We start from the raw sequence: 27,511 nt of genomic DNA on the forward strand, positions 1-27,511 counted from the left end.
CCCCCCCCAACCCTGGGATCGCCTGAGCCTCAATGCCCCCTTCCCCGATTGGGTCACTGGTGGGGGGGGTCTTTGCCTTCCCCTTGATGCCCCCCCCCCCCAAGTCAGCGGTTAAAAGAACCGATGTGGGGGAAAAAACCCCTTCCTGGTTCTGGGAAGGGGCAGCAATAGTAGAGCAATGAAGCCTGGCGGACTTCAACTCCCAGAATTCCCCAGCCAGCTTTGCTGGCTGGGGAATTCTGGGAGTTGAAGTCCGCCAGGCTTCAAGTTACCAAGGTTGGAGAGCTCTGTAGTAGAGGCAGCTCTAGGGGTTAGAAGGGGGAGAGGCAGCCCCTGTTTTGGGGGGGGGGAGAAAAAAGGCCAGCCGGAAAATCTGGGGTCGGGGTCAGCAAAGCAAACGGGGGGAGGGGGAGAGAGAGGCAGGGATGGAAAGAGAAGAGAGAGTACCCACTCAAGAGCCAGCCGGTTGTGTTTTTTTTTTCCCTTCGCTTTTTGTACACAGGTAGTTTTTTTATTTCTCTTATTATCATCATTATTATTACTTCTTTTTGACCGGTTGCTTCCTTCTTTTGCGGCGTTTTCCATACACGTCCTGTGTTGATGTACAAAGAGACACCGGTCCTCCGGCACATCCCACCCCGCAAACCCACCTCCGCCCCCTCCCCCACACCCCATACACACACAAGAGAGACACTTAACACGCCCCCTCCCCATCTCCTCTCCCTTTTTTTCTTTCTACACACCGGTTCTCTCCTCCTCAAACCAGGCAGCGAAAACCCGAGAAAGGCAGATTTTGGGAAAACACAGTGAAGCGAGCTAGCCCAGGCACCTGGAAGTGGTGTGGGGAGGGAGGCTTCTCCGCCTTTCCCTCCCCCCCACTCAATATGGCTGCTAAGGAGCAAAGCCCCAGCTGGTCCTGACACTTGGCATTTGCCGCGCGGGGCAGGGGTCTCCTAACCAGCCCCCTCCAGTGTTTGTTTTTTTTGTCTGACCACCTGGGAAAAAGCTAAAAGGAGTATTGCTTGAGGCCCTGCCAGGCACGGAGTGAGCCTTCCCATCACTGCAAATCCATTCTTCCCCCCCGGAGGGCGGGGGGGGAGGCCATCTTGAAAATGGTTCCTAACGGCGGCGTCTAGGCCCGTGATTCAAGACTTTTGGAGTCTTTGGTGACCCGTCCCGTTTTGAGACCTTCTTTCCGACTTCCAGACCTTGCTCCTTCTCCGCCCGCCCGTCCGCCCGCTTCTTTGCCTTCCAAATAGCGGACTGACCCCAAGAACGAACGGGGCCAAACGCCTCACCAGCTCGGCCTGACGTCCATGGCCAGCGCAAGCAACACTTGGGCGTCCTCCCGAGGACCGAGCAGGACACGATGGGAGACAGGAACTACTCTATATTCCTAGCTCAAGAGTCCTAGTGGCGAAAAGCAGGCCTCCCCCCATTCTTTGTCTGGAAGCAGCACCAAGAGGCGCAAGGGAGTGCCGGTTGAGACCGGGAGGGCTCCCAAACTCCATCCCACGGAGGCAGAGGCACTGGGGTCTCTTGCCGGAGCTCACGAAGCGGCGGAGCTGGCCTGGTAGGAAGATGGGCCCGACACGCGCCCTCCTCCTCCTCCATTTGTTCGTTCCAAAGCGGCAGCAAGCAGGAAGAGGAAGAGTCGCCCACCGCCGCTTTCTCTCAACTCCCCTCTTCTCTCAACACTAGCAACTACTGTTTCTCAAGAGATAAAACACGTTAAACAGCTAACACACCCCTTCTTTTCTTCTGCTGCTGCTTCTACTTCCCGTGCGTGAGGGCTCCAAAGCCATCCCGTCCCCCCACCCGAAAAGCAAAGGATCAAACCTTTGCGTACACCTTCTGCCCACCCGTCCCGTTTCCGCCTTGCTCCAAATGTAACACGCACCGACGCGCACATGTTGAAAAGCAGAGCCCTCCCCATCCCTCCTGCTTCCGATGCCAGAGGGAGCCGATGGGAGAAGTCATTCCTTTGTCGGGGAGTGAGGGGCGGGGAGCCTCGCTTCAGCAGGCAAGTTGCAGCAACCCGGTCCCCCGGAGGAGAAGCCTGCCCCGCTGCCTGCTCCTCCCACGGTGCGCCCACCTTGGCATGTCAATTCTACGGGGAGGCGCAGCAGGAGTCCCAGTGCCTGGGCTGAGGGTCACGAGAGACAGCAAAGAGCCAAGGGGACGCTTCGGGCAAGTCCCGCCCCTGTGGCTCAAGTCCATTGGTCTGCTGAGGAAGGGGAGCACCCTGCTTTCATACCGGCTGGTTGGCCAGCCAAGCCTATCTGCGTTGCTTGAAGCCCTGCGAACCGTCGGGGCCCAGCGGCTGCCTGATCACATTGCTGGGCTGCCTCGAGTCTTCCGGCTGGGAGATCCTTGTGGGCCTGAGGGAAGGGTGGAGGGGGGAAAGAACACTCAGTCCAGTTAAAAGCTCTCCCCTCCCTGGGAGTCCAAAGGAGAGATTAGCCTCGGCTCTAAGAGGAAGAGGATAGGTTGCCCAGCCCCACGGAGGCCCATGAGAAGACCCTCCCTTGGGAAACCGATCCCCCTCAGATTGAAGAAGCGGCTTTCTGAACATGCTTCTCTCCCCCTCTTCCCCCAAGCTGAGCCCAATGGGACAGGATTGAGCTGAGCCAGCAGGCCGCATCTTCTGGGCACGGACAGGACCTTGGCCTCAGGCAGCAGGGAGAGTGGCGCACAGAAATTTGGCAGTGGCAGTGGCGGCATCAGCTGCGCCAGGGCTCCCTTACCTGTCAAGGATAGGCTTTTCTTGCTCCTCTTCCGGACTGGCGCTGCCCAGAATCCGCTTCCTGGCCTCTGCGTATTCGGCTTCCCTCTGGGCCAGGGTCTTCACTGGGAAGGCAGGTCGGCTGGTGGAGTTGGGGTTAGTCAGTACCCCGTTGCTCGTGGGCCGCTTTAAGATCCGAATCTGCGGAGGAGGGCCCGAAGGAAGACTGTCGTCCTGAATTACGATCGGCACTTTGGGTGGGGACTTGGATTTCCTGCTGTAAAAGGAAAGAGTGGGGGGGGGAAACAATATTTTTTGTGCTGTTGCCCCCTCCCAAAAAAACCCCCCACCTTTCAACCAGTCCTCTGAACTAAGGCGATCTGCCTATTCACCGAAACGCAAGCTTATTCTCTTGGTTTTCTGACTAATCAGCAGAAATCAGGGCTTAGCTGTTCATTTTTAAGACGGAATCTTTAAAAAAGAACAAAAATCAGGACGCCACTCCTATTTTTCCCAGCCGTGAATGCTACGGAATGATTCTTACCTTTCTTTTTGGCTGATTTTCAGTTTCTTTTCCAGTCGTCTATCTATTTCCTGCAAGGCAAGGTCAGTGGGTCAAGTTCCATCCCTGGGGGGGGTAGGGGGGGCGGGTGTCAGACACCTTGCAGTACCAAGCGACAAGCCTGGCCCTCCCTTTCCCAGCAAGACAATGCCACATCAGTTAACTAACTCATCTTTGAAGCATCAAGAGGTTCCCACAGAGAGAGAAAGAAAGAAAGAAGGGATGAGGGTGGGGGGGGGAGAGAGAAAGACCCTCTCAATCCCTTGCTTTTCACAGGGAGAAAGCCGAGGCCTTCCCTGGGAAGGGAGCCCAGGGTGAACCTTATCCACAGACCAGAATCGAAATGGGCTCGTGCCAGACGTGAGATCCACTGGCAGCTGTGGTCTGCTGACGCTTCGCATTTGAGCAAACGGCGAGATAAAATTAGAGCCTGGTTTTGTAGGTTGCCCAGATCAACAGCTAAAAAAAATTATCAGACGGGGCTTCTCTGCTATAGTGAGTCACAGGCGGTGCCTTTGGCCTGGCTGATCGAGTGCCTCGGATAACTTCCACTGGCATACTTACCATCATGAGCACAGGGTATGCCCGGTCATTCTCACTGGCAAAACCATGGTAGGGGGAGGGGAGGGGATGTCACCATTAAGGATCGGTAACCAGAAAGATGAGAATCTGTTCTCCATCCGAGACTTGGGGAGACCATTTCTCTCATTCCAAGCCAGCGATGCCGCTAGAGGTGGCCCAACAGCCTGGCCGGTTGGCGGCTGAACTCTCCTTCAGGCATGACAGTGTCTGAAGGGGTGGCAGTTTCCCAGAGCAGGGACGTGGTCCCAGCTCAACCACGGCTGTCTTGGTTGGCTATGTAGGGAATAGTTGCTCCGGTGGCCCTTTCCTTGAGGCCAGGCCTAAGGGACAGCACACTTCAGCCGTGTCCTGCTTCCTGCGGCTGGGTTTTGCAATAAGACATTCCCTTAACAGCTTTCCCGCTGAGGTGTAATTGCATTTGCTTTGTAGTCCAAAGTCTGGAGGGCGAGTTAATCTTTGAAAGTGAAGGGAAGCTCGCTTGGCTGAATGAGTTTTTCTTCTCCAGCGAACTCAACGGACACAAATCCCCTTGGTAAGATTTTTGTCTTATCCAAGCAGTTCATTTTACATGGGGCCCGTTGGCCAAAATTGGGCTCTGGGGTTCAGGTCAGTTGACACCTCTCTGAACACTGCCATTTTCGGTGGCGAGGGTGCTGCCTCCCTTCCCTGCTGAATTTCATTCAGAGCATGGATTCTCCCTACAAGCTGCCCTGCCCTCCCTCCCATTAAATTATCTGCAGCCGGTAGAAGCAGCCAACCAGCACCTTACTCCAGAGTGACTCTGTGAGATTTGGAGAGGGGGAGAGCGGTATATAAATGCAATAAATAAGTATAGGTAAAGGTAAAGGTTCCCCTCGCACAGATGTGCTAGTCGTTCCCGACTCTAGGGGGCGCTGCTCATCTCCGTTTCAAAGCCGAAGAGCCAGCGTTGTCCGAAGACGTCTCCGTGGTCATGTGGCCGGCATGATTCAATGCCAAAGGCGCACGGAACGCTGTTCCCTTCCCACCAAAGGTGGTCCCTGTTTTTCTACTTGCATTTTTTTTTACGTGCTTTTGAACTGCTAGGTTGGCAGAAGCTGGGACAAGTCACGGGAGCTCACCCCATTACGCGGCACTAGGGATTCGAACCGCTGAACTGCTGACCTTTCGATCGACAAGCTCAGCGCCTTAGCCACCACGTCCCTAAATAAGTATAGTCACTAAAAATTACAGATGGTAACAGCGAAATTCAGTGAGTATTTGTGCGAGGAAGGAAAAGGCAAGGTGACCGCAGAGGGTTATGGGAAACAAGTCCGGCGCCAAATCCGTTAGGCCGAGACGGAATGGACACAAGGATGGGAAGCGGCTGTCAAACCTGCATGTGAGGTTCCAGAAGCCTGAATGACAGCGACATATACGCATGCACACATACAGAGACCCCAATTTGTGTCAGACCCCTACTCTGTAGAGATTTCTCTGCCCCCCATAGTCCTCCCTTCATCCAAAGGGTCATTGCGGGCAAAGAAGTGGGAATCGGAAGTGGCAGGCGGGAGCTCTTGCATTCCTAAAAGAGATGGGTTGTAGGAACACAGCCAGAAGGGTTCCCCAAGTAACCTTCCCTTTGGGTTCCTGGCAGACAGTTGCGAAGCCTCCCTCCCTCCTTCCTTCCTTCCCTGGGATGTGCCTGCTTTTGGCCCCTGCTCTGCAGTCCTGGAAGAATTAAACAACGGTCCAAAATCAATGCACGAAAAACAGCAGAGGGGTATCCCTTGCACAGGGCACAGAGCGAGACACCCGCAAAGGGACGGCGCATACAACACCGGCAAAGCGTGGAATGAAAGGTTTCTCGGGAAGCGACCCCTTTTACATTTACCGCTAGTCCTCGACTTACGACGGTTCATTCAGTGACCGCTCGAAGTGACAACGAAAGGCACCGGAGGAAAAAACACAGCGACTCGCGACCCATCTTTCACACTTCTGACTGTTGGAAGCATCCCCCCACCCACCCACGGTCACGTGATTTACGTTCAGACCCGGTTCGTTATTTATGACGGTTGCCGCATCCGGGGTGTGTGTGTGTGTGTGTGTGTGTGTGTGTGTCACATGATCCCCTTTTGCAACCCGTGGTGAAATGCAGCTGGTGCTATCTGACTCGGGCGAACCGGTAGCACCAGTGTTCGGGAGGCTCCACCCACCCGCCCAGACGTCATCACGTCCTGTTTTTGACACTCTGCACATGCACAGAGGACACCTCTGTGCACGCACAGAAGATAACGCTCCCGTTTGCGAAGCTAAGTGGATTTCACTCATTTGCGACCTTCCGACGAGCGAAAGTCAATGCGGGGAAGCCAGATTCCTTGAACGACCAGGTTACTCACTTTTTAACAACCGCGGTGATTCGCTTAACAACCACCGTGGCCAGAAAGGTCGTAAAACGGGGCAAAACTCGCTTAAGGGAAAAGTCTCACTCAACAACATCATCCATGTCAAGGCGGGGGGGGGTTTCCTCCATTGTGGTCGTAATGTCGAGGACTGCCTGCATAAACCAAGGATTTCCTCCCTGGCTCCAATCTGCAGCCCCCACCCCCACCCCCCAAATCCACTTCCAGGATAATCCCTGCAACGGGGAGGCTCTTCCCTCCCTTCCTCCCTCGTCCGCAGGCGGAAGGGCTCATCATCTCCGCTCCCGCCTGTCCCGCCCGGCGTCGCAGCCTTTCCCGGCCGAGAGGGAAAGCCGGTGGCCCCGACACCACGTGTTGGGGTGGGGGAAAAAAAAAGGGGGCACGGCCCCTTTAAGAGGCCTAAAGAGCCTCGGCCGACCCGGGATGCCTCGCCCACCCACCCACCCACTCGGCCCTCGCCCTTCCCACCCTCGGAGGGGACGGTCCGTCTCCTCCCCGGGGTCCCCGCTGGGACTCGGCGGCGTTCGGCGGGACTCACCCCGCTGTCGGCCGCCTCCTCCCAACTCTCGGCGACCTCCTCATCTTCCATTGTAATGCCCCCTCCGCCGCCAGCCCGCCCGGAGCGCATGCGCGCGGGCGCCCAGTCCTAGCCTGTCGGCGGGACGCGGCCGGGCCGGGCCCCGCCCTTTGGCGTCGGCTCGCGCCAACGCGCTTGCGCCGACGGTCCCTCTTCCCGGGATTGGCTGGCTTGGCCGGCTTGCCGAGCGGAGCGCCCCCTGCCGGCCGATGTCAATGCCTTCTTCGCCCGCCCGCCTGCCTCAGAAGAGACGGCCTCGGAAGGGTTTTGCGCATGCGCGTCCTCTCCCTCAGCCATTCCCAATTAGCGCAAAAAGATTTTTTTTTTTTGGTCTCTCGGCCTCGCTACGTTTTAAATCCCGACTACTAATTCGCGGGGAATTTTCACCTGCCCTCCCCACCCCTGAAAGTGGATATGTGCGGCCTTGTGAGGGCGAGTGTCCCATTAGCCCGCCTATCGAAGCAGAACACGCAATTTAAATCTCTCTTCCACGAGCGTGGAAAAGAGAGAGACACAATCTCCCTGCCGAAGGTAGTGTGCAACGGCGGGGAGCGGGGGGGAAGCAGCCAAAAGCAACGGGCGCAATTATTTTTTTTGCCTGCCCAGCCGTGTACCGTCCTTCCGCCACGCCTATCATGGCAGCCGCCCCGCCCCCCCAGCTTTGACCTTCTGGGGCTGGCCCGCGCGCATGCGCCCCACGCCCTCCAGGCGGAGTCTCTTCCCCCACCCGCGCGCATGCGTTCCCCCCCCCCACTCGCGCCCAAGATCGCCCCGCCTTTCCTCGCGCCCTCTCTCGCTCTCTTCCCGGTTGGGAACAGCTGCAAGATGGCGGTGGCGGCGGCGGCCACGGCGGCCGGGAAGGTCCAAGCCGTGCGCGAAGTCGGCCTCCGCGGGGCCTACGGGCGCCCGCCCAAGCGGCAGGAAGCGCTGTGAAACCGACCGAGGAGGAGGGTGGGGTGCGCGATCTCAGGTGAGGCGATTTCCCCTCAGATCCGAGCCGACTTCTTCCCGCCGCCCAAGCACGGCTTGCCCCGGGGACGGTGGAGGGTCTCCTGGCCCTGGGCGAAGGCCGGCGGAGGGAGGGAGGGGTAGGGGAGGCGACCGCTGCCGCTCATCCGGCCCCACCAGCGGCTCTGCAAGCCCGGGAAGCCGATGGCGCAGAGACAGGAAGGCAGGAGGGAGGGAGGGAAGCGGGAGGTCCTGGGCCGAGCCGGGCCTTCCTTTAATTTAATCCATTTATAAAGTGTTATAAAAGCCCTGCAGCCGGCTAGAAAAAAAAAGGGGGGGGGGAGAAATGAGGGAGGGGGTTTTTCGACCGGGGCGTTTCCCCTTTGGCTGGCTCTGCGCTGAATCCATCAATCAAGCTGGAAAAGGGACCTTGGAGGTCTTCTAGTCCAGCCCCCCCCCCCCCCGCTCAAGCAGGTCTCTCTATATGTGTGTGTACGTATATATAAATATGTATATGTGTGTATATATATGTGTATATATATGTGTGTGTGTGTATGTATGTATATATAAATATGTATATGTGTGTATATATATATATGTGTGTGTGTGTGTATATATGTATGTATGTATGTATATATAAGTGTGTATGTGTATATGTGTGTGTGTGTGTGTGTTTACCGAGACTCCTGGTCTACCTCAACATGTGGGAGCGGGCATTCTTGAAATAGATCTATAATAGTCTCCCTTTATTTCTTTATCACCAAAAATATAAATTTTAGATAGATAGATAGATAGATAGATAGATAGATGTATATATGTGTGTGTATATGTGTGCATGTATATATGTGTGTATATGTGTGTGTATATATGTATATATAAATATGTATATGTGTGTACAGTATATATATGTATATGTGTGTGTATATGTGTGTGTGTGTTTATATGTATACGTATATATAAAGTGTGTATATATATATATATGTATGTATATATGTAGGTATATACATATGCATATAGATATATAAATACGTATATGCGTGTGTATATGTATATGTGTGTATATGTATATTTGTGTGTGTATTGATATGTGTATATATATGTGTGTATGTATATGTATACATATACACACACACAAACATACATAAACATATATAGAGAGAGATAGAGAGAAAGAGAGAGAGACCTGCTTGAACAGTGGGAGCTGGACTAGAAGACCTCCAAGGTCCCTATATATATAGGGCCACCTGCTTGAGCTGGTGTATATATCATTCCAGACAAGCGGCTGTCTAATCTCTTCTTAAAAAAAAACGCCTCCAGTGATGGAAGCACCCACAACTTAGTACAGTATAGCCTTTATTGTCATCGTACATCGTGTATACAACGAAATTGGTTCTGGTGGCAAGCCGTTCCACTGGTTAACTTGTCCTCGCCGTCAGGAAGTTTCTCCTTGAATTCCAGGTTGCTTCCCCTCCTGAATGCAACACCAGTTGCCTTAGGTGGGTGAATAATAATAGCCCAGGTTGGTTGAAATTCCTCCTTATTAGGTTGCTTCTCTCCTTGGATTTAGTTTTCCATCCGTTGCTTCTTGTCCTGCCTTTGGGGACTTTGGAGAATAGGTTGAAACACCCCCCCCCCCCCGGTCCTCTTCTTTGCTCTTGCTGGGTGGGTGGATGGATGGATGGATTACTACTACGTAGTATGATGGACTTGCAGGGCCGGTGCAACGTGTAACATGTTCACACTGGTGCAAAATAGGACTGGGTTTTTTGTTAATATAATTTGTTGGGTTAGGGATTTTTGGTCTTCACTTTGAGCTGTATTGTGTGTGGGGTGTGTGTGGGGTGTGCACTGAGGGAGCTCAACCAATCTCATAGTACGTACCTTGTTTCTCCCAAAATAAGACACCCCCTGATAATAAGCCCAATCGGGCTTTTGAGCGCATGGCAATAAGGCCAAGCGCTTCTTTCAGGGTTCAAAAAAAAAAATATAAGACAGGGTCTGGTTTTCGGGAAAACACGGTATATTGTGCACTGACTCAAAAGATTTAGATTTGAATTGGATGGATGGACGGACAGATGGATGGACTGGGATGCCTCCTGGGGGCAGTTGCGAATCTTGGCTCAAAAGACGGTTGGCTGCCCCTTTAAGCTGCAAATGCTTTTTTTGGCCGGGAGCGAAGGGGCAGCTTCTATGCGCGCAGAAACTGGTGGTGGTAAAGGAAGTGGAATTTGTTGATCGGCCCAGAGTCTTTAGAATATTAAAATGACAGGCTTGGAAGGGAGCTTGGAGGTCATCCAGTCTCACCCCATGCTCAAGCCAGGAGACCCTACACCACTTCTGACAGATGGCAGTCCAGTCTCTTCTTGAAAGCTTCCAGTGATGAAGCTCCCACAACTTCCTGTAAGGAAAAAGATTCCCGGATGGATCTTTCTGATCTAATGTGGGCAGCCTTCCATATTTTTTCAGATGAGCAACAGGCCTTATGCAAAAGTCGCAATTCACTTGCACAACATCTGAGAGATTCTTGGGAAGCTTGGCGGTGGAGGGAGGGAGGGAGGGACATCTTCCTTGATCCTTTGGGGGGGGTGGGAGGTGAGCGGGTACTGTCGTCCCTTTGATCTTTTCCCCGAAGGAAGTGTTACTTGGCGATCGGAACAATCTGGGAGGATGTAATTAGCAAATAGCCGCAAGAAAGACTTTCAAACAGCTTTGTCCGGCAAGACGTCCGTCCGAAGATTGCTCCTTTTTTCCCAAAGGAAGTGGGGAAAAGTCTCAGAACTCCTTGGCCTTTCTTCCATTTTTTGCCTTCAGCTTCTGGAACAGGGATCTCCAGATTTAGCAACTTTGAGACTTGTGGACTTCAACTCCCAGAATTCCCCAACCACCATGGAGAATAGAATGGAATGTTGAGTTGAGTTGAGTTGAGTTGAGTTGAGTTGAGTTGGAAGGGACCTTGGAGGTCTTCTAGTCCAACCCACCCCCACTCAAGCAGGAGACCCTGTATACCATTTCTGACAAGTAGCTGTCCAATCTCTTTCTTGAAAGCCTCCAGTGATGAAGCACCCACAACTTCTGGAGGCAAGCGGTTCAATTCGTCGATGGTTCTCACCATCGGATAATTTCTCCTTATTTATCTATCGGCTGAATCTCTCCTTGATCAGTTTCCATTCATTATTCCTTGTCTGGCCTTCAAGTGCTTTGGAAAATAGCTTGACCCCCTCCTCTCTCTGGGGCAGCCCCTCAAATATTGGAGCACTGCTATCCTGTCTCCCCTGGTCCTTCTCTTCACTAGACTAGACATACCCAGTTCCTGCAACTGTTCTTCATATGTTTTGGCCTCCAGTCCCTTAATCATCTTTGTTGCTCTTCTCTGCATTCATTCTAGAGTCTCAACATCTTTTTTCTAGTGTGATTCTTAATTTTAGGTTGCCCCTCTCTTTGATTAGTTTCCATCCGTTGCTTCTTGTCCTGCCTTCAGGTGCTTTGGAAAATAGCTTGACCCCCTCCTCTCTCTGGGGCAGCCCCTCAAATATTGGAAGACTGCTGTCATGTCTCCCCTGGTCCTTCTCTACATTAGACTAGCCATGCCCGGTTCCTGCAACCGTTCTTCATGGATTTTGGCCTCCGGGCCCCTTCTTCTTCCCTTTCTTCACAGCAAGTTGCATCTTAAAAGGCTGAAGCTCCCACAAGATTCTCATCTCCCTCCCATTCTTCCTCAATTGAATGTGCAGATGACCTTAGGGGTAGGGAAAGAGGTGCTGCCTTAGGAAACAATCCGACGAGAGAGGCAGGAGCCCCCAATGGATTAACAGTCAGCTCAGTTGATTAAGGATGGTGGCGAGATCTTTGTATTACATCATCCAGCTTCCAAGGTTGTGTGTTAATGGAACCTGGTAATAAAGAGCATTAGCTCACCGGATGGAGGTTTCCTGCCAGGTTTACCTGGGAGGGCCGACAGATTCCCAGAGAAGTGGGGGGAGTAGAGGTCTGCTGGCTCCTCCCTGCCCATCCAGGTGAGGCCTGTGTCTCCCACCCCACCCCTGGAGCATACCTGTCTGTCCAGGGCGGGGAGGATCATTGAGCGGACTGCACAAAGTGGGGTGAACAAGGCACAATCGCTGCAGCCTCGTTTCAAGGAAAGAATTGAGTTTAGGTTGGAAGAATCCGAAGATCGATCAATCACAGAGCCACAGACAGAATGGCTGCTTCTAATCCTAAACCAAAAGCTCTCGGAACGTAGCCTCAGGATCTGCAAGGAGGGCAGTCCCCATCCCAGTTGCTCCCGAGTTGCCCGGATGCTCCTGTGCATTGGGAGTGGGTGCCAGGAGGGTTCTGAGCAGAGCACAGGGATGTGAAAATATATACATATATATAAATATTCCTTTCTCACGCACCCTCCCAGGAAAACGAATGGATATGCTGGCAGGGGACTCAGCAGATGACTACCTCCTGAGTCCATTTTCTAGGGCAAGGATGTCAAGCTCGAGGGATGCTTAGATCTGGCTCATGGGGTCGCCTGGAAAAGCAAAGGACCGGCACACAATGCCTCTGCCAGCGAAAATGGAGGTCAGGTGGGCTGCAGAGCTCCGTTTTCACTGGCAGAGAGTTGCAGGAGGCCGTCCCAGCTGAAAACGGAGCTTGGGAGCCTGTTTTCGTCGGCAGATCACTCGAGTCGCCACAGGCGCCCCCCTCCCTGACACGAGTGACATCAAGCTGGCCATGTCCACTCTGGCCCCCCCGATGAAATCAAGTTTGACACCCCTGTTCTAGGGGTTCCCGAGTTGCCAAGCTCAACGTATTGGCGTGGGCTGCTAAGAGAAGGATTCCCCCCACCCTGCCGATAACCCATAGCCTTTCCCTCCCTCTTTTTTTGTGGGGGGAGCAGGGGACTGGAATGCCATGGCTAACTCAGAGAGCGACGACGACAGCTTCATGGCTGTGGATTCCGAGGACGCCGTGGCAGAAGGGACCATGGAGCAGGAGGATGGAGTGGGTGCTGCTCGCCCGGAGGAGGAGGAGGAGGAGGGAGGGGCTCGGCCTCACCGGTCCATGCAGGAGTTGCCAGAAGAGGTGCTGGAGTATATCTTGTCCTTCCTCTCCCCGTATCAGGAGCACAAAACGGCCGCCCTCGTTTGCAAGCAGTGGTATCGGCTCATCAAAGGTACAGCGAAGTTGTGTGGTTTTTTTTTTTTTTTTTTTTACCCCTTCTGGGTACTTTTCTAGGCCCATACAGGTTGGGAGAAAGTTCGGCCGTTCAGCAAAAGGGCAATGATGGGAACCGGGCAAGGGTGGGCTCCTGGGGGTTCAGCATGGTTCAGGCAATCCTCTAGCCAAGGATTGCCGGGGTTCAGGGAACCCCCAAAATATCACCCCTGTCTGGCCACACCCACCCCGTCCCTCCCCTCCCAGGAGTCTCCACACGGCCCAGGGACGTGAAGGGGCCACGCGGAAGGTCTGGGAGGGCAAAAAACGGGCCTCCCAGAAGTCCAGAAACGGTCCTGTTTCCGGCTTCCGGACCCCAGGGGAAGTCTCCAGAGCCTGGGGAGGGTGAAAAACACCCCCCCCCATGGTGTAGGTGGCCGAGTAGGCCACACCCACCATAGCCAAGCCTACCCCTGGAACTGGGCAAGCAGACTGTTGGGTCAGTGTTGTGTAACCTGGCAACTCCAGAAATTTCTAGAGCTCATGAGAATGCCAGAAACGGGTGAAGCAGAGAGAGGGGGGGGCGGCTGGAAGGAAGACTATTTCCCCCCTCCCACCTTTGGATCTTTCCTTTGCTCTCAGAGAGAGCACCGAGGAACACCCCCCCCCCCATTTCATCCCTGAGCTACAAATATTCTCCAATCAGGAGGCTGTGAGTTCGATTCTAGGTAGAGGCCTGGGCACGCTGAGATTATATCTGCTGAACACAACTCCGCATTGGCGACAGGAAGGGCATCCGGCCAGTAAACACTCAAGCTCCATTCAATTGCCCAGACTCCATCCCTCAAGGGATTATAGAGTCGTTAAAAGAGGAAGAGGAGGATTGGTGGCAAACTAGCCTCCCCCCCCCAGCTGTTGGGCTTTTCTCTAAGAATTTGAGGACCTTTTTGTGAGATGCTGGCTTCTTCTACTACTAGTCTTCGGGCATGAGAACACAAAGAGTGCGTTGGCCTCATGTGTTATGGAAAAAAAAGTGGAGAAAAGTAGACCCCTGAAATCTTTGGAAACTACCCCAAAAGCTCCCTCAGGGGAGACTCGGCCTTTCTCTGTTTGCTGCCCCCGAAGCAAATGAAGATCCATCCCCAGTCCCACTCTCTCGCTGCTCTCCCCTCCTCTTCCAGGTGTCGCCCACCAGTGTTATCACGGCTTTATCAAGTCCGTCCAGGAAGGGAACATTCAGTGGGAGAGCCGCACCTATCCCTATCCGGGGACTCCCATCACCCAGCGCTTCTCGCACAGTAAGTACTAAGTGGCCCAAGACGCCACTCCCGAGGTGAAAACCTTCCCAACTTGTTTACGCGTGGACCCTGTGCACATGCGCAGCGGGTAAAAAACAGGTAATGACGACTGGGCGGGTGGGCGGAGCCTCATGCCGCCATCGCTCCCGGTTCTCCGAGCCACCCGCCGCCATCGCTCCCCGTTCTCCGAACCACCCGCCGCCATCGCTACTGGTTCTCTGAACTACTGGCTGCCATCGCTCCCGGTTCTCCGAACCACCGGCCGCCATCGCTACTGGTTCTCGAAACCACCAGCCACCATTGCTACCGGTTTGGCCGAACCGGGAGCATTTCACCCCTGCTCTTAGCCCCGTGGGGAAGCCCACGCTCTTAGATTTCCCGGAGAGGCTGCATGGGAGCAGGTGGGGGAGCAGGTGGGGGGGAGGCTGCAGCAGCTGAGGAGAGACGAGGCCCCTCCCTTGTTTTAGCTGGGAAGCGGAAGGTTCTAGAAGCTTCTTCAGGAGCCGCCTCTACGGAGTCCGATCTCTCGCTGTAGTTATTTTCAAGTGTTTATACTTCTCCGATTCCCTCCAGATGAGATCTGGATGAGCGGAACGCTAAGATTGGGTAGCTATGTAAAGGGAACAGCGTTTTTTCTAAACCCAGGCGGTCACAATGGGTATGGGGTCAGTTGGGGGCAAGCATAAAATCTGTCTAGATTCCTCCGTTTCAGAGGAGATTAAATAATAGCAACAGCAATGGCACTTCCATCCTTCCGAAATCAGTAAAACGAGGAGCCAGATTGTTGGGAGGTAAACCGCTTAGAGAAGGCTGTAAAGCACCATGAAGCGGTATATTGACTTATATACCGCTTCACGGTGTTTTACAGCCCTCTCTAAGTGGTTTACCCCCCAACAATCTGGCTCCTCGTTTTGCCGACCTCGGAAGGATGGAAGGCTGAGTCAATCTTGAGCCAATTAGGATCGAACTGCTGGCAGTCGGCAGAATTAGCCTGCAATGCTGCATTCTAACCACTCGTAATCCCGCTTGATCCTGCAGGATAGGGTGGATGCAGTAATGGGATTCTGCCGGTTCGGCGCACTCAGCGAACCGGTTGGATCCCACCCCTGGGTGGATGGATTGTGTTCAGGACGGAAAGGGGCATTAAATAATACACGAAAAGAATCACTGGAGTAGCACACACCTTGTGGGTTTTCAAAGGAGAAATTGTGGCTTTCGGGGGGGGGGAGGAAGCGGGGAGAATGTTGGGGTGTTGGCAGAAGCAGCTCTAAAGCCGGCCTGTTTTTTTTTTGCTCTGCTGCTTTCTAGGTGCTTGTTACTACGATGCCAATCAGTCCATGTACGTCTTTGGGGGCTGCACCCAGAGCAGTTGCAATGCAGCTTTTAATGACCTCTGGAGACTCGACCTGAACAGCAAGGAATGGATCCGGCCCTTGGCCTCAGGTGAGGGGCGCGGCTAGTGGGGGGGTGTCCCGGTAGCTGCAGCAGCAGCTGCCCCATTTCTGGGGGGAAAGAGCTGTTGTCTGCTGCAGAGCAGCAGGGGGGGTGGGCACTGTCTGCCTTCATGCGGGGAGAAACGTGACACCTGCGGCCAGGTGGAGGCAAACTTGATTCCAGGGGCCCAGCCTTCTTTTGATTTCCTCCACTCTGCTTTTGGGTTGGGTGTCCCCAATCTCCTGTTCTCCTTCACAGCTCTCTAGCTATTGGGAGAGGAGACAGTATTATGGCACAAGGGGAAAAGAGGTTCCCCCTGAAAAGAAAAGCCAGGTGGAAAGGGACACTCCCACTCCCAAATCCCCTGTGGGTGGCCTCCTTGAGGGCATCCCAACTCTCTCAGGTGACTCGAATCCAGGGGTCTCCAAGCTTGGGACCTTTAAGACTTGTGGACTTCAACTCCCAGAATTCCCCAGCCAGCCATGGCTGGCTGGGGAATTCTGGGAGTTGAAGTCCACAAATCTTAAAAGGTCCCAAGTTTGGAGACCCCCTGCTCTAATTGGCCAATTCCGAAGGGTGACCCTGGTTAGCTCCTGTTTCGCCTCCGGGAGGGGCGGGAAGCTCTCTGGCGGCCTTGCCCTGCCGCCTGCCTTTTTTCTCACCATCTCCTCCAGGCCAAGGACTCCCTGGGCGTTCCTGGGACAGGTATTTGATCAAGCTGATCAGACATGTCCCTGCTAGTTACAGCCACCAGCCAGAAAAAAAGAGTGTGGGAAATCAGCAGGTTCTCACCATCCTCCAGTTCACACCAGGAGGGGCAACCCTTTTGTCATAAACAAAAGCCCTTTTTTGCCCCCCCCCCCCCCCCATTCAAATCCCAAGCTTATTTACTTTGCGTGTTGATACAAAATACATTTTGGCTAGGTACTCAGGAGGCCTACCTTTAAAAGAAGGTTAACTCGGGAGGCCTTTTAAATGTAGAAAGAGGCAGCAAGACTCCAGGCCAGGGGTGGGCTTCTAAGGGTTCGCAGGGGTTCAGGAGAACCTCTAACTAAGATTCCGTGCAGTTCGGAGAACCCCCAAATCCCACTCCTGGCTGGCCCCCGCCTGTCCTTCCCATGAGTCCCCGCATGGCCAGTTTTGGAAGCAAGTAAGTGCGTGCAGGGAGGATGAAAAACAGGCCTACCAGAAGTTCAGGAAGCCCATTTCTGGCCTCTGGAGGGCCTCCAGAGCCTGGGGAGGCCGTTTTCTCCCTCCCGGAGGCTCAAAAAAAGGCTCCGGAGCCTGGGGAGGGCAAACACACACACACACACACACCGCAGCCGTGGTGCAGGAAGCTGACTAGGCCATGCCTACCATAGCCACACCCACCAGGCAGAGAACCCCTTGCTAAAAATTTTGAAGCCCACCCGTGCTCCAGGCCCAAGGACAGCGTCCTTCCCTAACCGCAAGCCAGCGTTTCCCCCCTTTCGGCCAACGCTGCTTTTTGGAGGAAAAGGGGAAGGGGAGGGGACTTATTTGAGGTTTGAGACTGCGGACAACATCCATCTCTTCAGGAAGGCAGTGGCCAATCCCTGCAGCCCAGTTTTGTTTTTTGTTTTTTGGAAAAGAGCCGGCCCAGAGGGCTCCGTCCTCTCAGCCTTGGGAAGAAGCACCACTGAGTGGCTTGTGTCACAATCCGGCAAGTGCCGCTTGCTCCAGAGTTCCCCTGTTAGAAAGTTTTGAGTCCCAAAAGATTTTTTTAAAAAGCCTTTATTTGCAGCCGTGGTGCGGTGTCCTAGAGGTGGAGCTCACAATCAGGAGGCTGTGAGTTCGATCCTCGGTGTAGAGGCAGATATGTCTCTCTCTCGGCACAATGATTCTTCGGAGAAAGGCGGCATACAAGTTGGACAAATAAATAAATAAATGAGAATATATCTGCTAAATAATAACTCCACATTGGCGACAGGAAGGGCATCTGGACATTAAAAGACTCTGCAAGCTCCATTCAGTTGCCCAGACTCCAAGGGATTATGGGGTCGGTAAAAGAAGAAGAAGAAGATGATGATGATGATAAGTAGCTTTGAACATAGCAGCCCAAAGCCTTGGTAGTACAGTGGTTTGATGCACCCTGTTATTAACACAGCTGCCTGCAATTTCTGCAGGTTCAAATCTTACCAGGCTCAAGGTTGACTCAGCCTTCCATCCTTTCTAAGGTAGGTGAAATGAGGACCCAGTTTGTGGGGGCAATAAGCTGACTTTGTATAAATATACAAAAGGATGAAGGCTATTGCTTAACGCATTGTAAGCCGCCCTGAGTCTCCGGAGAAGGGCGGCATATAAATCAAATTAAAAAAAAAAAAACACTCCGCTCACCTTACTGCTTCCCCACTGAGCTGAACTAGCACCCGGCCATCCGTCCCACCCCAGGACAAGTGGACTATGCGTTATCGGCTCTTCCCTTTGGGATCCGTGAGCCATTAACCATCTGCAGGGAAGGATATGGTTCCCGTTTAGTGACCCGTTCAAAGTGCGATTCTTATTTTCCCTCCTCGATTCCCAAACTCCTGGCAGAACGTCCTTAGAGCTAAATTGGGGCCTTTCTCACGACGCTTCCCTTTGAAAGAGCCGGCAATACCGCCTTTTCAAAAAAAAAAACCCTACAACTTAACTGCTTAATGAGGGCGGCAATTACAGGTTTCCGGAGCCTGTTTTCTCCTCCCCGCCATCCAACGAGATTAAACGACCGTGGGAGCTAAATTCCCGAAGGCAGACTTCCAGCAAATGAAAGCAAGAAGTTTCTTAATGGGTGCCTGGAAATAAAGCCCGTTCCGGGACACACATCCGTCTGTTAGGAAAGGGAACCTCTAAACTGCCACTTTGTGAGACTTGGGGTAACCTGGCGGGCCCTCAGCGCCCCCCCCCCGGTTTTCCCCTTGATCTCTGCTAGGTTCCCTCGGGCTCCCTTGCCGTTTTGGGTTGTTTTTCTGAACACCCCAGCAGGCAAAGGGGGCTATTTTGGGGTCAGGCCTTCCTTCCGCTTGCCTTATCCGCCTCCTGCGGAATTCAGTTGCTTTCTCCGGGGAATTGCCAACCAGAGCCCCCCACTGCTGGGTTCCAGGGCTCTAACTTTAGCTGCCTATTTTAGAAAAGTCTGGGACGGTTCGTTTTATAGACCCCCGGGCCATAAATAGCCCCCTCCCCAATTAGGATCCCTGGGGGTCGCGTTGAACATGTCAAAAGCGGCAAGTTCCCAAGGAGTGAGGTCAGCTGCTCCCCCTCGCGCTTACCTTTGTCGTACAGCTTTTTGGAGGGGGAAATAGACTACCCCCACCCCTGTTTTCTCAGAGGGAAGAGAGCTGCCTGGTCATCTGGTCTCAGTATATTCTTGGCCCCAGACTTGCTTTCTTTGGAATCGGGCCCCCCTTCAACGTCTCAGCAAGTTGTAGGAGACAGGATTGAAGGCAGACGGAGGGCCCCCCCTTCCCCTGTTCCTCTGGCTCTGGACTCAGCCCTGCCCTGCCCAGTGGGGCCTCTCCTGTTTCTCTTGCCAGGAACATCGTCCAATGGTACCCTTGAAATTGGGAAGGAGGATAAGTAGCTTTGAACATGGAGTGGTGCATTGGCCTAGAGGTGGAGCTCTCGCCTCACAATCAGGAGGTTGTGAGTTCGATCCTAGGTGTAGAGGCAGATATTTCTCTCTCCGGGCACAATGAAAATATATATCTGCTGAATAATAACTCCGCATTGGTGACAGGAAGGGCATCTGGTCATTAAAACGCTCTGCTAGCTCCATTCAGTTGCCCAGACTCCACCCTGCAAGGTCGTTAAAAGACGACGATACAAGTAGTCATACAGTGAACTCCACATTGGCGACAGGAAAGGCATCCGGCCAGTAAACACTAAGCTCCATTCAGTTGCCCAGACTCCACCCCGCAAGGGATTATGGAGTCATTTAAAGATGATGATGATGATAAGTAGCTTTGAACATAGCAGCCCAAAGCCCTCCGCTCACCCTACTGCTTCCCCACTGATCTGAACTAGCACCCGGGCATTCATCCCCCCGGGACAAGTGGAATATGCGTTATCGACCCTTCTCTTTGGGATCCCTGAGCCATTAACCATCTGTAGGGAAGGATACAGGTAGTCCTCGAGCCCATTTAGCGACCGTTCAAAGTTACAACGGCCTTGGAAAAAAGCCACTCACGACCGTTGGTCACAGTTACGACTTTTCCAGCATCCCCGCAATCAACCCTGGCGCTTGGCAACCACTTCATATTTTATGACGGTCACGGTGTCGTCATCCCCACCCGGGTCACGTGTGATCCCCTTTTGCGACGACCTGAACCAGCAAAGGCCATGGGAGGAGGGGGGAAGCCAGATTTCACTTCACAACCGGGTGTCTCACTGATCCACTGCAGCTGTTCACATAACGACAGAGGCAAGGAAGGTCGTAAAACGGGGCGAAACTCCCTTGACAAAACGTCTCACTTAAGAACAAGGAGCCTTGGTGGAGCAGCGGACTAAAGCGCTGTTAAATAGCACTTAGCTGCCAGCTGCCTGCAATTACTTGCAAGTTCAAATCTCACCAGGCTCAAGGTTGACTCAGCCTTCCATCCTTCCGAGGAAGGTAAAATGAGGACCTGGATTGTGGGGGGCAATAAACTGACTTTGTATAAAAAAGAACACCACTTAGGGGGGCCCGAAAGCCCTACTAAGCAGGTATATACAAAAGTATGAAGGCTATTGTTTTAACGCATTGTAAGCCCCCCTGAGTCTCTGGAGAAGGGCGGCATATCAATCGAACCAATGAATGAATGAATGAATGAACAAACAAACAAACAAACAAACAAACAAACAAAGGTAAATTTTGGGCTCCATTGTGGTCGTAAGTCAAGGACTACCTGCATTGTTCCGTTCCCCCAACCACCCCCCTCCCAGGGTCTCTGAGATGGCCTTTTGCCTTTATCGCCCACTGCTGCATTGGTTGAGGAAGCGGGCCCTTGAGGGCCCCTTCCCTCATTTTAAAGCTCTTCGGCAAACCTGAGGGGAGCGGCACATTTATGCTGCGGGAAATAAACAGCTGTGAAGAGAGAGCAACGTTAGCAAGGCTACTCTCGGGGAACCTGTTTTTACTGCCTGCAAAGTCAGTCACCCCAATGAAAGGCGGGGTGGGGGGTGTCTGTCTTCCTCCAAGTCAGAATTGGACACCTGCCTCCAATAAAGGTTTCCTTTGAAGGCAAAACTACACATTGTGGCGAATGGTTGCCCACTTTGAATCGTTTGGCAGACGGTTTTATTACAAGTCAGTTGGCGAGGAAGGCGTCCTGAGTGTTGTGGCCCGCCAGCGGCCAGCAGAGCTAGCAGCCGATTCCGGACAGTGAGGAGGTTGGGGAGGAGCATGGGCCAGTCCTGGAGTCTGGGGAAGGCTGTGATGAGGGCTCTGTGTCGGAGGCAGAGAGGGGGCCAGGGCCGTATGCCAGTTATCAGCTGCCTTCGGAGTCGGACATCAGTGGGGCAGAAGAACAGCTGGAGCCTGTTCCCAGTGTGAGCTGCCAGGAGAAGGGAATAGCTAAAGAACAAGGGTCGACTCAGGAGTAAAGCCCAGGTGGACAATGAATGGCCCCTCCCAGAGGGAATAAAAGAGGAGCGAAAGGGGAGTGGAGTTTGCAGGAAACAAATTAGTTCGCTAAATTGGTTTGTGACTCCTTGCCAAGTTTTGAAGATATCGGCCTGGCAGCTCTCCAAGCCAGATAAGGTCTGTGACTGTAAATCCTTCCTTGAAAGACTTTGCTGGATGTGAATGAGAGGAATTCACAGTAACCTAATAAAAAGGGTTTTTTGTCAGGACAAGGAGTCTGCTTCATGCTCTTGGGAGGCCTAGGTCAGAACACTGAGCAAGGAAATGGCTCTTCCCAAAAACTGTTTAATCTATAGACTCAAAACCATCAGGCGAGGGTCCAGAATCCCGTTGGGGGACATCGGCTAAACCCCCCCCTCTTCTGTTGCAGGTTCCTACCCGTCGCCAAAAGCCGGAGCCACCCTTGTTGTGTATAAGGACCTGCTGGTGCTGTTTGGTGGCTGGACGCGGCCGAGCCCTTACCCCCTGCACCAGCCGGAGAGGTTCTTTGACGAAATACACACCTACTCACCTTCCAAAAATTGGTAAGAGTGTTTAGCTGTTTCGGGCGCCTGGTTTTCACTGAGAAAACACATGCACCCCGCCTTTTTTAGCGTTAAACCCCCACTCTTCCTCCTCCAGGTGGAACTGCGTGGTGACCACCCACGGCCCTCCTCCCATGGCCGGCCACTCCTCCTGCGTGATCCAGGACCGGATGATTGTCTTCGGAGGCTCTCTGGGGTCACGGCAGATGTAAGTCTCCCAACGCTCTTCCTTTTTCCGAATCTCTACGCTCTCTGAAAAGCCGTCCCCGAATTCCTCCCATCTCGCTCTTCCCCCTGCAGGAGCAGCGACGTCTGGGTCCTCGATCTGGAGCACTGGACCTGGTCCAAGCCAAACATCTCCGGCCCTGGGCCTCACCCACGAGGAGGCCAATCTCAGGTTAGCGTTCCCGCAGCTCTTGCCGTAAATGGGGCAGGCAGAAAGCGTCCCGCTTTTCCTCCCAAGGAAACGAGTCTTCCAACTGTCAGATTAAAGCCCTGGTTTTTCCAGTAATATTGAGAGGAAGCAAGCAACTGCCTCTGGTGTCAGTCCTTCCTGGCAGAAGCAGGACATGGAAACTCAGACTGTTGGGCACAAAGTTTTGCCCAGAGACAGGCCTTCCCAGAGTCAAGAAAGTGCCAGTGGGAGCAGGGACTGGCAGACCATTTCCCACCAGAAATGGCATCGTCCCAGAAGAGGCAACCTGTTGTGGCCTGTCGGCCGCCAGCCCCTCCAGCTGCCAAATCAGGAGGAGGAGGAGGCGCGGGAGTCAGCATTAGGGCGACCTGAGAGCTCCGAGGGGGAAGAGGGAATGGAGCTTGCAGAGAGAGAGACCGGGACAGAGCCTGGGCCATCCATCAGCCCTCAAATGAAGAGTCAACAGTCCCCAGGTCTGGAGGTGGCTGATGAGGAAGAGGAGGAACAGCTGGGTCCGGTGCCTGATGCACAGAAGGCAGAGGAGAGGAGAGCAGTAGAAATCCGTGGGCCAGTCCTTGGGAAGGAAGAGCCACCGCTGCTAGCAAGGCCCCACCCTAGCTCGGGATAAAAGGCAGGGGGTGGAGATGAATAGATGTGGCAGACAACTATTCATCAGCCGGCCGGCCAGACTTTAGCCTGCATTTCAAAGAGAAACTTTTTTGCCGGGGCTGCCGGCACTCCTAATAAAAGAATCTTTTGAGTTCACGTCAGAGGATTGGTCGTGTTTGGGGAGCTGGATCAGAACACCCCCGATTGGTCTTCCCTCCATAGATTTGGAATATTAAGCTCGGTTTGCAAAGGGGGTGGGAAGGAATGTCCCTGGAACTCTTTCCCCATCAGCTGATGGCATTGCTGCCTGTGCCAGCCAGGCCTTCTTGGCGCTCTCTAGGACTTTTCTTTCCCTGTTGTCATAGATTGTCATAGACGACGAAACCATCCTGATCCTTGGGGGTTGCGGAGGTCCAAATGCGGTGAGTAGACAAAGCTAGGATTGTCCTGCCATTCACCCCCTTTTCTGCCTTTCCAAGACTTTTGTGTCTGGCACGGCGTCTGTTTGAAAAGGCTCCGGTCAACACGGGCGATGCACATCTTCCTCCGGCCACCAGGTCCGAGTTGCCCCCTAGCAAAGGTTTACTCCTTGGGGAGGTGATGCAGAAACCGTCTTCTCCAAAGGTTTAGATCGAACAAGAAAGATAGAAATGAAGATAGAGACAAAGATGAGGAGTATGGGAGGTGAATTAAAAAATGGATAAGAATTGAAGCACTAAAGAGGAGAAGAGATGATGGATAGAAAGAATTGCCCTTTAAATATTAAAGTAGCCTGACTAAGCTGAAAGAGGCAGAAATAAAATTAGGGGAAATATTAGAATATAAATTTTTATAGAATGAACAAAAATAATAGAAAGATTAGAAGTTTATATGTTAGGCATCTTTTTAATGTATGTTAAAATAATATGAGGATTACTTAAATTTGAGAAATGTAATAGAGATTACTAACATTGTTAGCGTGAATTTGATTAATATGAATGATACCCAGAAACAACTTTGCCTATACATAATAGAGAAATGTTTAGATTGAACAAGAAAGATACAGATGAAAATAGAGATAAAGATGAGGAGTTAGGCATTTTTTGTTTATGTATTTTTAAATAATACAATGTTGATAAATGTGATAGAGATTATTAATATTGTTACTGCAAATTGGATTAATATGAATGATATCCCCAAAACCAACTCTGTCCACACACAATGTATATTTAAAAAAAATAATAAAAAATATATTTAAAAAAAAAACGTCTTCTCCAGAAGGAGGAAAGATAGAGCATGCCAGACAGGTGATGAAAACCTTTCAGGACTGCTAAGTCTGCTCTCGAGAGAACAACGCTAGAGGAGGGCCAGGCAGAAGGGGTAGGAGGAGGGTCCTGTCCTATGGGTGTTTCAGCTTTCCCCCGATTTGCAGCTTTTCAAGGATGCCTGGCTGCTGCATATGAGATCCGACCGTCCGTGGGCGTGGCAGCCCCTGAAGGTGGAGAACGAAGACCACGGAGCCCCGGAGTTGTGGTGCCACCCGGCATGCAAGGTGAAGGGAAGGGCAAAAGGGATCCCTGGTAGAAATTCTCCTTCCTCTTCCGTACCTCCTCGTAACCCAGAAAGGGGGTGAGCCGAGGTGTGTGGCAGCTCCGATTTTAAGAGTGTGGTGTAAGGCACTAAGCCCGTGATGGTGAACCTATGGCACAGGTGGCACGCAGAGCCCTCTTGGCGGGCCCGGCAGCCGTTGCCGCAGCCCAGCTCCACCGTGCATGTGTGCAAGCCCCCTGCCGGTCTTCAGATCTCTGCCACGCATGCACGGAGGAGGGGGCGGCATGCAGGGAACACATGCGCGGGGGTCGGGATGCATGCGAAGGGGCATTCGCATTGCATTTTGGGGTTTGTGCGTGCCCCCCACACCCCGTTTTGGGCCTGGAAGGCCGCCTGCACCAACCTGAAAGCTAAAATCGGACATGGGGGGGGCTGGGACGAATGCGCAGGGGCACACATGAATACACGGATGCGGGGTGCATGCGCAAGGGGCACTTGCATTGCATTTTGGGGGTTCGGGCATGCATGCGTTCATTTGCACATGCGCGCACTCCGGCACCAAAACGGGTAAACCATCACTGCACTAAGCTAACAGTGGGCCGTTTGACGGGGCAATCATCTCACGTGGCACAGTGGGGGGAATGCCCAGTGGGATCTTTCCTCTCCCCCTGCCTCCCGTCGAGTCCAGCATTTAGGAGTTTCCGGGGAGGCTGCTCTGCGGAACCGGTCCTGTGTCCGTCTTGAGCTAGCTGTTTCTTTTCTTCCAGGTGGGGCAGTGCGTGGTCATCTTCAGCCAAGCCCCCAGCGGGAGGGCGCCGCTCAGCCCTAGCTTGAACTCTCGTCCTTCTCCCATCAGCGCCACGCCACCCGCCCTGCTTCCCGAGACACGAGAATGCCGCTCTCAGTCTCCTGTTCGGACAGCAGATGAGGCTCCCTGCGTGAATGGCCGCTGGGGCACCCTGAGACCCCGGGGGCAGAGGCAGACGCCCTGCGGGTCCCGGGAAGGAAGCCTGTCGCCGGCTAGAGACGATAGTTCGCCGGTGCTGAACGGCAGCGAGGCCTTGTCTCCCAGCATCGCTGCCACCACCGCCACAGGAGGGGCCTCTCCAGACAGCCCTCTCCAGCTGCTCTCGCCCAGCGCGGCTTCCGTCGCAGAAGGCTATGAGCTGAAGGCGGGCCGTTCTTTGGCACCCAGGCGGGGCTCTCTCCCCGATCAGAAGGACCTGCGACTGGCCGCCGTAGACTTGAACTGGGAGGCCAAACCCCCTTCTCTGGTTTGCCAGCCGGATGGTGTGGAAAACAGGACGGTTGGCACGATAGGCCTCAGGAATCCCCCGGATCAGACCAACGGCATTCACACCCCGCCTCATGTGTCCAGCTCCCTGATGGGAGCCGTCTCTCCTAGCGCCCTGCGGCGGAGCCTAGAGGCAGTCCAAACACTCTCTTCAAAGGCCCTGCCCACTTTGGCGGTCAGAAGCCCACCCAGGGTGTCCTCGCCGGGGTCCCCAGGCAGCCAGAGCAGCGCCAACCCTGCCGAAGCAGCCGTTCCTGCTACCGCTCGACCCAGCTCTGCCCAAGGAGATGGGCATGCCTTACCACCCATTGCTCGCCGCCTGGGCCATCACCCGCCTCAGTCGCTGAACGTCGGCAAGCCTCTCTACCAGAGCGTGAACTGCAAGCCCATGCAGATGTATGTGCTGGACGTGAAGGAGGTCAAAGGGCGCGGACGGGTCCAGTGGAAGGTGTTCCACGGCAGCTCCGTGGTGGGACCCCCCGAGACCAGCTTGCACACGGTGGTCCAGGGGCGGGGGGAAGTGATCATTTTTGGCGGCCTGATGGACAAGAAGCAGAACGTCAAGTACTATCCAAAAACAAATGCCTTGTACTTCGTGCGGGCAAAGAGATAATGTGGCTGGGGCCTCCTCCTCCCTCTTCGGCTGCCCTGGCTCGGAGGCTCCCCCTCAAACCCGTTAGCCCTGCCCTGGGCACGCTGTCAAGCAGGCTGTGATTGTGGCATTCCACCCACTAATAAAAGAGATCTACGCAAATGGCACCGAGCCTTTCCTCCCAATTCCCAGCATGGACGCCAGGCTGAAGCCCCTTTTCTATCAAGAGAAAGGACAGTTTATGCGCCAGGCTCAAAGATATGCGCCTCGGGGGACACCTGGCCGAGCAGGATCTGGCCGTAGCTGAGTAGCCTCCGAGCTGAGTGCAGGCGGGCAGTCAAATTAGGCAGGGAGAAGAAGCCAGGCCCTCGGTTAGTTCCAATGCCAGTGTGGGCAAATGCCAAGTGGCCAGGCAGGGCACCAGTGGGACGCCGCAGCCAGGCGGGAGGTTTGAAGAAGCGTCCAACAGCCAGCCCTGTTTTAGGGACGGCCGCCCTCTGCCCTTGCAGCCTTCTCCTAGTCTTTGAGGGTGTGCGTTGGGGTTTTGGAGGGGGGCCTGCAGGAGAAGCAGAAGCCCCCAGGGACCAGAAGTGGCCCCCCACTCCCTGGGGCTCTGCCTCATTTAGAGCAGTCTTATGAGCCAAGACTTCCCATAGAGGTGGAGAGAGCCATGCACGGGCAAGTAAGGGGGGCTGAGGGGAATGGCTGCTCTCACTCGTGTTACCGCTGTGGTGGTGCCACAACGCTTTGAGCTTCTGGTGGGAGGTCCAGGTCTCGCCCCAGGTAGTCCAACAAAGCCCCAAATGAGGGAATGGGGCAGTGGTGAAATCCAAATTTTTTTACTACCGGTTCTGTAGGCATGGCTTGGTGGGCGTGGCAGGGGACGGATACTGCAAAATCTCCATTCCCACCCTACTCCAAGGGAAGGATACTGCAAAACCTTCATTCCCACCCCACTCCAAGTGAAGGATACTGCAAAATCTCCATTCCCACTCCAAGGGAAGGTTATTGCAAAATCCCCATTCCCACCCCACTCCTGAGGGAAGGGTAGTGCAAAACCTCCATTTCCACCCCACTCCTGGGGGAAGGATATTGCAAAATCCCCATTCCCACCCCACTCCTGGGGCCAGCCAGAGGTGGTATTTGCCGATTCTCCAAACTGCTCAAAATTTTCGCTACCGGTTCTCCAGAACCTGCTGGATTTCAACCCTGAAATGGGGGGGGGGAGCCAAAGAAGGGGAAGGGCAGAACCAGCTGCAGCTCAAATGAGGGTCAGGC

At 53.7% G+C, this 27,511-nt stretch overlaps 2 protein-coding genes across 5 annotated transcripts; one reads left to right on the forward strand and one right to left on the reverse strand.

The window, feature by feature from the left end:
- Positions 1-277: 277 nt before the first annotated feature.
- SZRD1 (SUZ RNA binding domain containing 1) lies at positions 278-6,883 on the reverse strand. Of its 4 annotated transcripts, none has more exons than XM_070956157.1 (4): positions 6,789-6,883; positions 3,270-3,319; positions 2,748-2,999; positions 278-2,381 (listed from the first exon to the last, which is right to left on the reverse strand). In XM_070956157.1, the coding sequence occupies exons 1-4, from the start codon at positions 6,876-6,878 to the stop codon at positions 2,279-2,281; spliced, it is 495 nt and encodes a 164-aa protein (XP_070812258.1). In that variant the 5' UTR covers positions 6,879-6,883; the 3' UTR covers positions 278-2,278. The 4 variants fall into 4 exon arrangements, with proteins under 4 accessions (XP_070812258.1, XP_070812257.1, XP_070812260.1 ...); XM_070956156.1 differs by having other exon boundaries at positions 2,748-3,002; XM_070956159.1 differs by lacking the exon at positions 6,789-6,883 and adding an exon at positions 3,852-3,932.
- An 827-nt stretch (positions 6,884-7,710) lies between these two features.
- On the forward strand, positions 7,711-26,391 carry FBXO42 (F-box protein 42). The gene is made up of 10 exons (XM_070956125.1): positions 7,711-7,797; positions 12,661-12,936; positions 14,099-14,215; positions 15,524-15,658; positions 21,640-21,793; positions 21,891-22,001; positions 22,094-22,190; positions 23,183-23,239; positions 24,229-24,348; positions 25,115-26,391. Exons 2-10 carry the CDS (start codon positions 12,675-12,677, stop codon positions 26,252-26,254), a joined length of 2,193 nt encoding a protein of 730 aa, XP_070812226.1. The 5' UTR covers positions 7,711-7,797; positions 12,661-12,674; the 3' UTR covers positions 26,255-26,391.
- Positions 26,392-27,511: the final 1,120 nt, after the last annotated feature.

The sequence above is a fragment of the Pituophis catenifer genome, unplaced genomic scaffold (assembly GCF_029215685.1).
Source record: "Pituophis catenifer annectens isolate HBS135680 unplaced genomic scaffold, rPitCat1.0.hap2 SCAF_18, whole genome shotgun sequence".
Taxonomy (NCBI): domain Eukaryota; kingdom Metazoa; phylum Chordata; class Lepidosauria; order Squamata; family Colubridae; genus Pituophis; species Pituophis catenifer.